Source organism: Heptranchias perlo, chromosome 29, assembly GCF_035084215.1.
Source record: "Heptranchias perlo isolate sHepPer1 chromosome 29, sHepPer1.hap1, whole genome shotgun sequence".
Taxonomy (NCBI): domain Eukaryota; kingdom Metazoa; phylum Chordata; class Chondrichthyes; order Hexanchiformes; family Hexanchidae; genus Heptranchias; species Heptranchias perlo.
The window spans coordinates 25,612,055-25,627,834 of NC_090353.1; the positions used below are offsets into that span (position 1 = coordinate 25,612,055).

Sequence of the window (15,780 nt, forward strand, 5' to 3'; positions counted from 1 at the left end):
TACATTACTGTACAGGTAATGTATCTTTCCATTTATCAAAGCTTATCTTCCTGCTATCCACACCCAACTTCCACTTTACCCAGAAGGACTGAAATTCCTGTGAATATCTTCTTATTGGTAGTTGTCAGTAGAAGCTGCACCCAATGCCACTCTTCATAACTGGTCTGTTTTTCTTAAACTTAAGGTTTTATCTGCTTTGTTCTGGCATATGGCCAAGAGCTTCCAGGATTGAATTGTTGGCTCAAATGCCTTCCCAAATGGAAAGGAAAACTATTGGTTTAAAATTGGCAGAGTTCTAGGAATGGGCTGCCCGTTCACACACTCTGATGGGAAAAGATACATATATGAGACAAAGGCCTGAACAAAAAAAAAATCAATGAGGCAAAAGAACATAAGATATAACTGCAAGAAATGTAGATATTCATGCATTCCGTTCATTGGTGCATTCAGAACTGAGAAATTACATTTAACCCTGAGGCAATCAGCGAGATAAAACATCTTTACAGAAACTTTATTATTGTATTCTACAGAGTAATATCATTAAATTTTGTAAAATGAGGATGTTTCATTATGGATACATAAACATGTAGTGCAACTGTCTTGTGGGATTTGGCAAGGTACTAGTACTAGAAAAGCAAACTGTTCAATTAGTATCTGGTAGACAGTCTCTTAATATATTACAAAAAAATTATTGCTAAACAATAAGCACACATTCGGAGACAGTGAACTGCAAGTTGTAAAAAAAGATAATTGTAGTTTTTTTTTATTTATCATAAAAATGAAAGCATGCTACTATATTCCTTCCTTGAAAGTAGAAAATTAAGAATAATTAGTTTAAGGCACATTTTGATAATTTTTTTTACATATTTTTTTACACTTCATTTCCTACACTTATAAATACAAATAGAAAACAAAGACAACCCAGTAAATTGTAAGTAGGCAAAAGTGCTTGCATTGTTTACAGATACCCACAGCATATACAATAGCTACAATCAATAGAACCATATCGGTTAACAAAATAATTTATGTAAAAAAAGTCAAAATGTACTGTTTAATGAACAAAAAGCAACATGAATCTTTTAATTCATGTAGACAACCCTGATATAAAAGATAGAAAAGGGCCATTGGATCTGTTCCTGAGGCAAAGAGATTTTATACCAGGCAACTTAAGATGTTGAATACTTTGGTATTTGTGTTCTATCCTTGTTAGAATACTTTGTGAAAGTAGTAATATAAAGGCACAAAAGCAGTTAATCTCTGGTTTCTAATATTACAGTGCATCCAAAATTTCTAATGGCAGATTAAAGCAGTTTTTAAGCTTTACAGCAGTCCCTGAATTAAATTTGTTTAAAATTACTTTAAAAATTACTCAATATAACATTTATAGTTGGGTGTTTCTAGTCAGTGAAAATTACATAAATCTTCCCTATTTCACCATCTTCTATTCTTGCTCCCCGCCATTCACATACCACCAATATTAGATGTTCCTTTCTGTATAACAAACAAGCAAATATAACTAGGCCTACAGGTTATTGAGTATGACTAATGCTGTGGCTTGAGCCAAGCTCCAAAATAGATTGAAGCACACCGAATGTGGCAATGATCTTGTAGGTGTTTTAAAGTGTTCTTACAATCCATTAAATAGATAGAGGAAAGGGCCATGATATCTATTTTTGATCCATTAAATATCAAATAATAGTGACTTTAGCAAATCTCCATCAATTACAGACTAATGTAACAGTATTTGGTTTGATGCTTCATTTTCTAACCTACCTGTCTAATTCATAACCACACTTACCCCTCTATTTAATGGGTTTCTCTTTACCAAGCGGTAGCAGCATTAATGCCATGTGACCACATTGTTTGGTTCAAATAGGTTAACCCTTAATTCACAAAGGTGAAACAACAGCCATTACACATAACCCCCTGACACACTGAATCAAGTTGCCATGTTTGTTACTTTGGTTTAAATGTCTGGTTGACAAAGGTCTCTCCCCACAACCATCCCTTGGTCTCTTGCCATCATCCAAAGCTTCAATAAGCCAGTTATTACTGTGACATATTTATACTTTAAAAAAAAATGAGTTTCCATTTGCTTGAATTTACTTCCATCAGAACTCTGGAGTAATCAAAGGGAATGAATATGTTGAACTATTTTAGGCACTGGATTAGTCATCTTGGGGTGGTAACCAATGTTTTCTTGTAATCCTTACCAAAAACGGTTACTGAATCACACAAACTGAGGTTCAGATTTGAATAAAGTGATTCATACAGTACTACATGCATGTCAGTTTAACTGAAAAATTGTGATGCAGATTTTAGGCAGCTATCATGGTAATACAGACTATCGAGTTAGACCATGATATAACCCACAAAAAAGGCTTCACAAATACCACCATTCTGACTATATCTTCTTCCAGTCTATATATCAACTGGATCAATATAATTGTACTGTACCTGAGTAAGTGATGCATGTGTTTGTATAAAGTCAATGTGAGAATTACTAAAGGATCTAACTGCTTTTTGCCCCCAATGATTACTCCTAGTTTTGAATGGCCGGACAATGAAAGGAACTTTTTACCTACAGCTAGAAACCTGACTGTCATAAAACTAGTCTTTGGGTCACTCCAAATGGATTGGTAGGTTTACAATACCAACACTGACACAATAACCTGAGCAACAGATTTTATTTTATAAAAAACTTCCAGCATAGAGTCTTTGAACTAAAAAAAGTTGTACATTTATTATGACCATTGCAGCTTGTCTGCTCTACAGTGGCACTGCTAGTGAGTTACTGAAGAAAGAGAAAGAACAGAAATCAGAAATGTTCTCTGACCAGAACAGTTACTGGTAAGAGGAGGTTAGTGCAGTGAAACCTGCAGGACAAATATGAAAGACGGGGGAAAAAAGCAACAGAAATAAAATTTAAGGAAAGAAAGTAAATTAAATAATATAAAATACTACTTTAACATTATTTTATTTTTAAAAAAGGAATGCAAACAAGTTAAAAGGCTCCCTGTTCTGCCAGAGCTCACATCCCTGTCAAACCAGTTATGTTTCGAGCACTCTCAGCCAAACTGCCTTTCTATCTCCCATCAAATACCAATTTGCCCCACACAGATCTTACAGGGACAAGAAAAAGACAGAACAACCCAATTTAATTTTTTTCAATTCCAAAATCGAAACCAAGGGTTGTAAACCTCCACATTCATCTGGAGTGGTCCTCACAAGTTAAGTTTCCAGGTTAAAGCAAATATTTCAAGGGGGACATATATAAGCATATAACGAGACTTTAACCAGCACTTTCTGTAACTACGCTCTTATAAGCTATTGCATAGTTGTTCCAATATAGTTAAAGAGAACATGTCACAGCCAGCAGGTGATATGACTAATATCCACAAGTCAGGCAGAGTTCGTAACTCTGTGGAGATATTTATCATGTCTTAGACTGCTTTCCACAACATATATTTATACCACATGCTTAAAATATATAATTTAGAAACAAATTTACATCTTTATGATATTACAAGTGTGGAGATATGAAAAATATCACCACGGTGCCCAGACCATGTGTGGTATAAAACCTGTTACGATCTTTTTAAAAGATGATCACGCCGTTTTTATATTTACAGTCATATAATTGTATGTTACACTGTTGCACTTTGTTAAAGCATATTAATAGTACATGAATTGTTTACTGCATTGTAATTACACTGCTGTTAAGTGCTTATTTAAGCCCCCCAAAAAATGTGTTACATAAAAGGTGTGCAGAACAGCAGTTACTCGACAGCAGAAAAAATGGTACTCTTCCTCAGAAATACAGCTTTTCTATGTTTCCAAATGTCATGGTGAGTGCTGGGAAAGCTGGCATTCAGTTTCATGAGATTGGGACGAACTTTATTTTTCAACCATTGAACCTTATTACCTGTCACTTTGTACAATTCTCCCTTCTCATAGGTTTTTGACTGTGCAAATCCCTGCAGAGGTCTCATCCGATATCCATGTGTAACCGAACAAGTGCTTGGTTGATTACAACACCAGTACCAAAATACAGTGAGAGGAGAAGGGAAGAAAGATGTCAGCTTCTGATAACGCCACACCAGAGATTCAAAGGTTGAAGAAATCTACCTTCAAAGCCCACATTATTAAAGAAAGCTTCAAAGAAAGCAGCTTTGTCCCAGTCCTAGTCTTTATATGCAGGCAGTGTCATTGAAGGGAAAATCTATGACTTAATGTCAATTTTCAGCCTGCATGTCAATGTGATACGAAGGATTTTGACTGGAGTCAGGCACTTTAGCATAGCAGCATGCTAGTCTTTTGCTATTCAGCTAGCTTCCCAGAGATGTGACGGTTGCCCAAACTGAATAACACTTTGTCGATCTTGACTTAGCATTTCTTCCTGCTGTTCAAAATCAATCCCTAACAACTCTTGTAAAACTTGTACGGGGTCGAAAGTTTCTGATATCTGAGCATTGTTGGTAAAGGCTTGTTCCCCAGATAAACTGTCTTGTGCGTCACTTTGACATATTTGCAGTACTTGGTTTGCCAGTAGCTGCCGATTCTCCTCCTGTTTTTTCTTTACTGCAAAGTCCATTTTCTTCAGCTCATCAATGACACTATAAACACAGGCTTCAGGAATCTTTATACCTGTAGAAATCACCAGAAAAAAGGTGTGCTTAGATTGGTAAACAAACACAATCATTGCCAAAGTCAGTTCCTTTATCAGAAGAGAGTGTTATAATTGATATCAACTATCAATTCACAATGAGCACTTGAGAAGTACAACTTGCATTACCTCAGGGGCAAATAATGTAATGTAATGCACTTCAAGCATGTAGGTTTGAGATCTATTACATGCCCACAAACTGTATGTAAGGCTCATTATGGCCCCATTATTTGTTTATAGAGGGCCATAATGTGACTGCAGCACTTGAGTAGCGCTCCTGTCCCTAAGTGCCCAGTTGGAACGGGTGCTACATGGTAGGATTGGGGATGTGGAATTTTGCTGCTGGGTGCAGTAGTGTAGTGGTGATGGTACTGGACTAACAATCCAGAGGTCATAAGTTCAAATCTGGTCATTTGTGGACTAGTACCAAAAAAATGACCATGAAAGGACGTGTACCTCTCTGGGGCAAGTGGTGACCCTCACCAGAAATAGTGGCTGAAGCTTGCCAGAATGGGGTGCTGGGCCCCTTGCCCCAGAGAGGTACACATCCTGCCCAGGGACACTTTAAAAATAAAAATAAAATGGTGTCCCTGATCTTCAGAGGTCCATTTTTTTTTTATTCGTTCATGGGATGTGGGCGTCGCTGGCAAGGCCGGCATTTATTGCCCATCCCTAATTGCCCTCGAGAAGGTGGTGGTGAGCCGCCTTCTTGAACCGCTGCAGTCCATGTGGTGACGGTTCTCCCACAGTGCTGTTAGGAAGGGAGTTCCAGGATTTTGACCCAGCGACAATGAAGGAACGGCGATATATTTCCAAGTCGGGATGGTGTGTGACTTGGAGGGGAACGTGCAGGTGGTGTTGTTCCCATGCGCCTGCTGCCCTTGTCCTTCGAGGTGGTAGAGGTCGCGGGTTTGGGAGGTGCTGTCGAAGAAGCCTTGGCGAGTTGCTGCAGTGCATCCTGTGGATGGTGCACACTGCAGTCACAGTGCGCCGGTGATGAAGGGAGTGAATGTTTAGGGTGGTGGATCGGGTGCCAATCAAGCGGGCTGCTTTATCTTGGATGGTGTCGAGCTTCTTGAGTGTTGTTGGAGCTGCACTCATCCAGGCAAGTGGAGAGTATTCCATCACACTCCTGACTTGTGCCTTGTAGATGGTGGAAAGGCTTTGGGGAGTCAGGAGGTGAGTCACTCGCCGCAGAATACCCAGCCTCTGACCTGTTCTTGTAGCCACAGTATTTATATGGCTGGTCCAGTTAAGTTTCTGGTCAATGGTGACCCCCAGGATGTTGATGGTGGGGGATTCGGCGATGGTAATGTCGTTGAATGTCAAGGGGAGGTGGTTAGACTCTCTCTTGTTGGAGATGGTCATTGCCTGGCACTTGTCTGGCGCGAATATTACTTGCCACTTATCAGCCCAAGCCTGGATGTTGTCCAGGTCTTGCTGCATGCAGGCTCGGACTGCTTCATTATCTGAGGGGTTGCGAATGGAACTGAACACTGTGCAGTCATCAGCGAACATCCCCATTTCTGACCTTATGATGGAGGGAAGGTCATTGATGAAGCAGCTGAAGATGGTTGGGCCTAGGACACTGCCCTGAGGAACTCCTGCAGCAATGCCCTGGGGCTGAGATGATTGGCCTCCAACAACCACTACCATCTTCCTTTGTGCTAGGTATGACTCCAGCCACTGGAGAGTTTTCCCCCTGATTCCCATTGACTTCAATTTTACTAGGGCTCCTTGGTGCCACACTCGGTCAAATGCTGCCTTGATGTCAAGGGCAGTCACTCTCACCTCACCTCTGGAATTCAGCTCTTTTGTCCATGTTTGGACCAAGGCTGTAATGAGGTCTGGAGCTGAGTGGTCCTGGCGGAACCCAAACTGAGCATCGGTGAGCAGGTTATTGGTGAGTAAGTGCCGCTTGATAGCACTGTCGACGACACCTTCCATCACTTTGCTGATGATTGAGAGTAGACTGATGGGGCGGTAATTGGCCGGATTGGATTTGTCCTGCTTTTTGTGGACAGGACATACCTGGGCAATTTTCCACATTGTCGGGTGGATGCCAGTGTTGTAGCTGTACTGGAACAGCTTGGCTAGAGGCGCAGCTAGTTCTGGAGCACAAGTCTTCAGCACTACAGCTGGGATGTTGTCAGGGCCCATAGCCTTTGCTGTATCCAGTGCACTCAGCCGTTTCTTGATATCACGTGGAGTGAATCGAATTGGCCGAAGACTGGCTTCCGTGATGGTGGGGATATCGGGAGGAGGCTGAGATGGATTATCCACTTGGCACTTCTGGCTGAAGATGGTTGCAAACGCTTCAGCCTTGTCTTTTGCACTCACGTGCTGGACTCTGCCATTATTGAGAATGGGGATGTTTGCAGAGCCTCCTCCTCCCGTTAGTTGTTTAATTGTCCACCACCATTCACGACTGGATGTGGCAGGACTGCAGAGCTTTGATCTGATCCGTTGGTTGTGGAATCGCTTAGCTCTGTCTATAGCATGTTGCTTCCGCTGTTTAGCATGCATGTAGTCCTGAATTGTAGCTTCACCAGGTTGGCACCTCATTTTTAGGTACGCCTGGTGCTGCTCCTGGCATGCTCTTCTACACTCCTCATTGAACCAGGGTTGATCCCCTGGCTTGTTGGTAATGGTAGGGTGAGGAATATGCCGGGCCATGAGGTTACAGATTGTGCTGGAATACAATTCTGCTGCTGCTGATGGCCCACAGCGCCTCATGGATGCCCAGTTTTGAGCTGCTAGATCTGTTCTGAATCTATCCCATTTAGCACGGTGGTAGTGCCACACAACACGTTGGATGGTGTCCTCAGTGCGAAGACGGGACTTCATCTCCACGAGAACTGTGCGGTGGTCACTCCTACCAATACTGTCATGGACAGATGCATTTGCGACAGGTAGATTGGTGAGGACGAGGTCAAGTAAGTTTTTCCCTCGTGTTGGTTCGCTCACCACCTGCCGCAGGCCCAGTCTAGCAGCTATGTCCTTCAGGACTCGGCCAGCTCGGTCAGTAGTGGTGCTACCGAGCCACTCTTGGTGATGGACATTGAAGTCCCCCACCCAGAGTACATTTTGTGCCCTTGCTACCCTCAGTGCTTCCTCCAAGTGGTGTTCAACATGGAGGAGGACTGATTCATCAGCTGAGGGAGGACGGTAGGTGGTAATCAGCAGGAGGTTTCCTTGCCCATGTTTGACCTGATGCCATGAGATTTCATGGGGTCCAGAGTCAATGTTGAGGACTCCCAGGGCCACTCCCTCCTGACTGTATATCACTGTACCGCCATCTCTGGTGGGTCTGTCCTGCCGGTGGGACAGGACATACCCAGGGATGGTGATGGAAGAGTCTGGGACGTTGGCTGAAAGATATGATTCTGTGAGTATGGCTATGTCAGGCTGTTGCTTGACTAGTCTGTGGGACAGCTCTCCCAATTTTGGCACAAGTCCCCAGATGTTAGTAAGGAGGACCTTGCAGGGTCGACTGGGCTTGGTGTTTTGCCGTTGTCGTGTCCGGTGCCTAGTGGTCCGATGCCGGGTGGTCCGTCCGGTTTTATTCTTATTATGACTTTTCGTAGCGAGATTTTACAACTGAGTGGCTTGCTAGGCCATTTCAGAGGGCAATTAAGAATCAACCACATTGCTGTGGGTCTGGAGTCACATATCGGCCAGACCGGGTAAGGGCGGCAGGCTTCCTTCCCTAAAGGACATTAGTGAACCAGATGGGTTTTTACGACAATCCGGTAGTTTCATGGCCATCATTACTGATACTAGTATTTTAATTCCAGATTTTTTTATTTAATTAATTGAATTAAAAAATTCGCCAGCTGCCGTGGCGGGATTTGAACTCATGACTCTGGATTTTAGTCCAGGCCTCTGGATTACTAGCCCAATAACATAACCACTATGCTCCAATCCAGCCTGTACCCCCTCCCAAGAGGGCCCAAGTATCAGTGAGGTATGCCTGTGTTGATCCTATGTCGGATCCGAACTGAGAGCCAGGGCATGGGAACTCCTGACTTAAGAAATCTCCGTACCCGGCACCTGATGACAGCCAAATAATAAAACTAGGGCCTAGGTCACTTAAATCATTTACTGCAAATTGTCAAGTTATGTGTTAAAGAAAACCATGATTCTCAATGAATTTGTGTGGTTCAAAATGCCTAACATTTGGATATTAGACCAGTGTTGACAGGCCAATCCCAAATATCAGTACAATATAGTCTACTTAACAAAAGAGGTGTAATTTTATTTGCAATAGAAAAAAATCCAATTAAAAAATCTCCAACTTATAAATGATCATGTGCATTTGAATTCTTAACTATTTTGTATGACATTTCTTTGTATTCTGTTGTAACAAATGTTAACCTAGTTTAAATTAGTTAACAACTAAGTTAGAATGAAGGACAAAGGATGTCACACAAACATGTTAAGCAGCCATAACTTATGGTTGTATACAGTAACTGGTAAGCACCTATCTTTTTTCTTCCATCACAAACATAATATCTATAAATGAAGATTTCGTTCTGTTTCTTGATTTTATTACTTATTAAGGTTTTACAGTACATAATATGTTAATGGAAAAAATCACTAACTCCAATTAAATATTTCAAATACATTTTTAAAAATTCATTAACAAAAAAGTTTGGCAGACCATATTTAAACATTGATTGTAGAAACGTAATTTCATTTCAATCAATATATTCTGCCAGAAATTGGTGCATTGAGAACATGCACAAATAAAGTACCGGGAATACAGTTTGTTGGACTGAGTGAATCAGTACATCAATGTGGATAAATTAAACAGAGAAAATGATCACTGATGGCTCCACCTAGGGGCAAGTTGGTATATGAACAATTTTCTCTGTAGAGCATCTTTTAAAGATAAATCCATGTGACAACAAGTAAACTTTTACTTACCAACTTGCTTTTTCTGCTCCTTGGTTTTGAGACGTACAATTTGTAAGTGACTGGAACTTGTAGCATCAGACATAATGTTTCCAACTTTGTTCCAAACCCTTAGTAGAGCACCACACAACATATAGTAGTGGCGCAGCCGCATGCCTTGAAAACACTCCTTCCCTTGTTGCATTATTTTACACTTCCCATTCCTGTGGGTGACAGACAATGTATGGACAGATATGAATAATTATTTCAGGTTTGTGCACTGCCCGTCCCAAGCTGTTGTTTAATTCCAAATGACATACAATAATAATTACGGCACACCACATATAGTGGGTATGAGACAGACAGCGATCATACAGGGACACAGTAATTGTATAGCAATTGTATGGAGATAAAATAACTGACGGGTTGATTCCGGAAATCATGACAATTCTCGTGCACTATTTTAACGGAAGAAATTTGTTAATAACTTGGTTAATATAAAGGACAAAGGATGTCAAGCAGCCATACGCTAATGTTGAACACAGTAATGTGTAAGCTCCTTTCTTTTATGTTTCATTATATTCATAATATCTGGAGGGATATGGTGATCATGTAGGAAACAATGATGATGCAGGGACACAGCACTCGTACAGAATACTAAGGTTTGGTTTCTAGTTGGTCATTATCATGGAAATTGTGACTAGCCAATCACATCCAGGTTAAAGTGGAGCTAACAGAAATAAGTGTGGGGGTGGGTGGATAGAGTCACACCTGGAGTCATTAGGATTGAATTCAGCCCCTATTGCTCATTATACTGCTAAGTTTGAAATCAGCAGATCAATATATAATTGTGTATAGTTAGAATTTTCAGATAACGTGGAAATCAATATGTACTCTGGGTGGGGGACTTCAATGTCCAGCACCATGAGTGGCTCGGTATCACCACTACTGACTGAGTTGGCCGAGTCCTGAAGGACATAGCTGCCAGACTGGGCCTGCGGCAGGTGGTGAGAGAACCCACATGAGGGAAAAACCTGCTTGATCTCATCCTCACCAATGTACCTGTTGCAGATGCATCTGTCCATGACAGTATTGGTAGGAGTGACCATCACACAATCATTGTGGAGACGAACTCCCGTCTTTATACTAAGGACACCATCCATCGCGTTGTGTGGCACTACCACCGTGCTAAATGGGATAGATTGAGAACAGATCTAGCAGCTCAAAACTGGGCATCCATGAGGCGCTGTGGGCCATCAGCAGCGGCAGAATTGTATTCCACCACCATCTGTAACCTCATGGCCCGGCAAATCCCTCACTCAACCATTACCATCAAGCCAGGGGATCAACCCTGGTTCAATGAGGAGTGTAGAAGAGCATGCCAGGAGCAGCATCAGATGTACCTAAAAATGAGGTGCCAATGTGGTGAAGCTACAATACAGGACTACATGCATGCTAAACAGCATAAGCAGCATGCTATAAACAGAGCTAAATGATCCCACAACCAACGGATCAGATCAAAGCCCTGCAGTCCTGCCACATCCAGTCGTGAATGGTGGTGGACAATTAAACAACTAAATGGAGGAGGAGGATCCATGAACATCCCCATCCTCAATGATGGGACAGCCCAGCACGTGAGTGCAAAAGACAAGGCTGAAGCATTTGAAACCACCTTCAGCCAGAAGTGCCAAGTGGATGATCCATCTCAGCCTCCCCCCGAGATTCCCACCATCACAGAAGCCAGTCTTCAGCCAATTCGATTCACTCCACGTGATATCAAGAAACGGCTGAGTGCACTGGATACAACAAACGCTATGGGCCCCGACAACATCCCAGCTGTAGTGCTGAAGACTTGTGCTCCAGAACTAGCTGCACGTCTAGCCAAGCTGTTCCAGTATAGCTACAACATTGGCATCTACCCGACAATGTGGAAAATTGCCCAGGTATGTCCTGTCCACAAAAAGCAGGACAAATACAATCCGGCCAATTACGGTCCCATCAGTCTACTCTTAATCATCAGCAAAGTGATGGAAGGTGTTGTCGACAGTGCTATCAAGCGGCACTTACTCACCAATAACCTGCTCACCGATGCTCAGTTTGGGTTCCGCCAGGACCACTCGGCTCCAGACCTCATTGCAGCCTTGGTCCAAACATGGACAAAAGAGCTGAATTCCAGAGGTGAGGTGAGAGTGACTGCCCTTGACATCAAGGCAGCATTTGACCGAGTGTGGCATTAAGGAGCCCTAGTAAAATTGAAGTCAATGGGAATTAGGTGGAAAACTCTCTAGTGGCTGGAGTCATACCCAGCACAAAGGAAGATGGTAGAGGTTGTTAGAAGCCAATCATCTCAGCCTCAGGATATCGCTGCAGGAATTCCTCAGGACAGTGTCCTTGGCCCAACCATCTTCAGCTGCTTCATCAATGACCTTCCCTCCATCATAAGGTCAGAAGTGCGGATGTTTGCTGACGATTGCACAATGTTCAGTTCCATTCGCAACCCCTCAGATAATGAAGCAGTTTGTGCCCGCATGCAGCAAGACCTGGACAACATCCAGGCTTGGGCTGATAAGTGGCAAGTAATATTCGCGCCAGACAAGTGCCAGGCAATGACCATCTCCAACAAGAAAGAGTCTAACCACCTCTCCTTGACATTCAACGGCATTACCATCGCCGAATCCCCCACCATCAACATCCTGGGGGTCACCATTGACCAGAAACTTAACTGGACCAACCACATAAATACTGTGGCTACAAGAACAGGTCAGAGGCTAGGTATTCTGCGGCGAGTGACTCACCTCCTGACTCCCCATCCCTTTCCACCATCTACAAGGCACAAGTCAGGAGTGTGATGGAATACCCTCCACTTGCCTGGATGAGTGCAGCTCCAAAAAAAGTCAAGAAGATCGACACCAACAAGGACAAAGCAGCCCACTTGATTGGCACCCCATCTACCACCTTAAACATTCACTCCCTCCACCATCAGCGCACCATGGCTGCAGTGTGAACCATCTACAAGATGCACTGCAGCAACTTGCCAAGGGTTCTTCGACAACACCTCCCAAACCCGCGACTTCTACCACCTAGAAGGACAAGGGCTGCAGGCACATGGGAACACCACCACCTGCACGTTCCCCTCCAAGTCACACACCATCCTGACTTGGAAATATATCGCTGTTCCTTCATCGTCGCTGGGTCAAAATCCTGGAACTCCCGACTTAACAGCACTGCAGCGGTTCAAGAAGGCGGCTCACCACCAACTTCTCAAGGGCAATAAGGAATTGGCAATAAATGCTGGCCTTGCCAGCGACGCCCACATCCCATGAATGAATAAAAAAAATATTAGCTAAGAAAATAACAGGCAAACTAAAAAAAAGACAAGGATGATATACAATGATCAAAAGCATTTTTTAGTTTTCAAAATGGTAGATATCAAAATACTAACATAATCAACCTTTTCTAACAGGGTTTAAAGTGAATCTAAACATGATGCAGTAAAAATCTTTTTACACGGTGGTAATTTGGCCACTGTTTATGCGTTTTTCCCAAATATGGAAATAGCGCACTAGCTAAAAAGGCAGTAGCTGCCAATGCTACTCCAACGTTAGATATCCTTTTAAGGCTGAATTTATTTGTGCGCAGCAAATCTGCAGCTACAGTACCACAATATACAGGAAATGTCAATCATACAGCGCCACAATATATTTGAAACATTCTTTTAAAAACTGTGGTTAATAGATGTTTAAAATGAAATAATACCATGTAGAGAAGCTGCAATAAGACCCGTGGTAATGAAATTACAAATCTGATATGACATCTGCACTAATACATTGTTCCATCCCCACATATTATAATTTTTTTTAAATAAAAAAAAAACTTTTATCTACACCCCACCCTTTTAGTGCAATACATATCAAATTTTGTTTGATAATGCTCTTGTGAAGCACCTTGGGATGTTTTACTAAAGGTGCTATATAAAAGCAAGTTGTTGTTGTTGTAATATGCATACCAAATTATGTGAACTATTTGCATAGTTTTACAAATTAACCATGTTGAGATTCTGAAGGACCTATGACCAAAGGGAAACTAATTGAAGCATACCCATTCAAACTAGCAAAGCCTTACCAAGCTGCGTGACTGCATTTTTGGAAGGCGAAACTATACAGGTTTTCCCAATATTCTTTGGCCTCTTCTGGTTCAACCTAAGATATATAAGGAAAATAAATAAATAAAATATTAAATGAAAAATTGCAACACTGCTCAAAAGAATATAAGGAAAACTAAAAAAAAATTAATTTTTCACTTGCCTTTAATTTGGTTTTGTAGAAATAGCAGTAATTTGTGCCAATAAATCATACAAAATAATCAAAATTAATAAGTCAAAAATGTAAATAGAAAGTAAAGCTCTCCTAAGTGAAAGTTTAGATCTTTTTGCTAATCTGCAAATGAGAGTTAACCATAAATATTTAGTGATATATCTAAATGACTAAATTTTCCCTGCACAGATTTATTTAAAATATGTTTAAAGCATTTTTCCAAAAAACTACAATTTCCACGATACCCACTTAAGTTTCACTACAGTATATTTTTTCAGTACTACATCTAACTTTGTGAAAACTAAAATAGTGGTTTGAACTTATGTTAAACTACATTATATCTAATAAATGTTTAAATATTGACTCAATATTAAATAAGATTTGAGGGATTTCATTATTAACATTTAATGGAGACTGGAAACACAGGGCTGGTTGCTCCCAATGGATGCGATAGCGATGTCTAATATATAACATCCAATTGAAGCCTCGATTATTGTGTGATACAAAAAATACTTCAAATATCATTCTATCAGATAAAAAACTGACAATCTACCAACTTAAACTTTAGACTGGGATCCATGCAAGGTAGCTTGCAACTAAGGTAAATGTATGAATCTAAATAATGATGTTAGCATTACTCATCAACCCCTTTTTAACTTGCAGTTTCCATTGTTCAACACACCTCACATAAATGATAGCTATTTGTTCTGCTTTTTTAATGCAGAAACTTAATTCCCACATGCAATTAAATTACAATTCCTTAAATATGTCTGTCATGTTCCATATTTTGCCAGATAATTACAATTGTCTACCCCTCTACCCTATTCCACCATAATCAGATATTTAAATTGGTGCTGTAGATGGCCACTCCTATTCTACCTTTCCATTCAACCCAAAAATCCGTTACTGCAACTGTCTTTATCTTGCTTCAGATTTAACCTTCAGAGCACTAGAAATGTACTTAAAAATTATTTTTACTTACATGCCCTGTTCCCATGCCTTCCAGACAAGCACTTTTTTATGGTTTCAATTTACATTGTATAACGGTGAAAAAAACCTGATATTATAGTAACAAGGACACTCAAATTTCAGCAGTAACTTTATTATTGTAAACTAAACATGTGAAAAATAATTTTTAAACTACTCCCGATAACCCTGCCTTCCTTTCCCCCATGCTCACTTCTTCCCTCTTCACTCCTTTTTATTTTTATTATTTCAATGTATTTTTAATTTATTTTTAACTTACATGCACTAGTTTCATTATGTTATAACTTTTTTTTGAAAAGTCACTTTTAAATACTTTTATTTGCTTTCCTATGTCTCGTAGGTTCTACTGTCTAGATTGAAAACCAGTTGCAAAACCTGTTTTGTTCAATCAGCTAAGGATCAGAAGTACATTACTGACAGGTGCATTAAAATCAACTTTAGGTACATTTTAAAGTTTCAAACTAGGCAGTGCTATAGCTCAGTGAGTTATCTTGTTCCCAACGCAGGTAGCCCAATCATACCCCAATAAGATAAACTTGGCGGTGGCATTCTAAGGGTTATAGTTGTGTCACTCTATTCCTTCCCTAAAAATGTTCCAAACTATTATTTTCTGTTACATCCCACGTGCTAAGTGCAATTTTATTCCACAATATATATCAACTAGTCAGTGTCAGATATTTGGGTAGAAGCCTCTGCAAGCTTTTACATTTTCTAAATTTTCATGGACTTCCTCCTGTTCTTTGCTTTTGGACTTTCCCTCTCTCAGACCACACTGCAACTGCACAGTAGGAGGTGCACAAAAGTGGCACTGATCAACAACTTATCATTTCATATTTCCTCTTTTCCTATGAGGAAGTACATTGTATTTGTTCAGTGCTTCCTCCTAACAATCTAGGTGAGATTAGGAATTCATCATGA

At 40.9% G+C, this 15,780-nt stretch overlaps 1 protein-coding gene across 2 annotated transcripts in view; it reads right to left on the reverse strand.

The window, feature by feature from the left end:
* Positions 1-747: 747 nt before the first annotated feature.
* LOC137299531 (protein strawberry notch homolog 2-like) overlaps positions 748-15,780 on the reverse strand; it is a 160,728-nt gene continuing 145,695 nt past the window's right edge. For both annotated transcript variants that reach the window (XM_067968340.1, XM_067968341.1), the window contains 3 exons: positions 13,685-13,761; positions 9,596-9,786; positions 748-4,647 (listed from right to left, as the gene is read on the reverse strand). In XM_067968340.1, the coding sequence (XP_067824441.1) occupies positions 4,325-4,647; positions 9,596-9,786; positions 13,685-13,761 (591 nt within the window). In that variant the 3' untranslated portion in view covers positions 748-4,324. The remainder of the gene's footprint in view (positions 4,648-9,595; positions 9,787-13,684; positions 13,762-15,780) is intronic.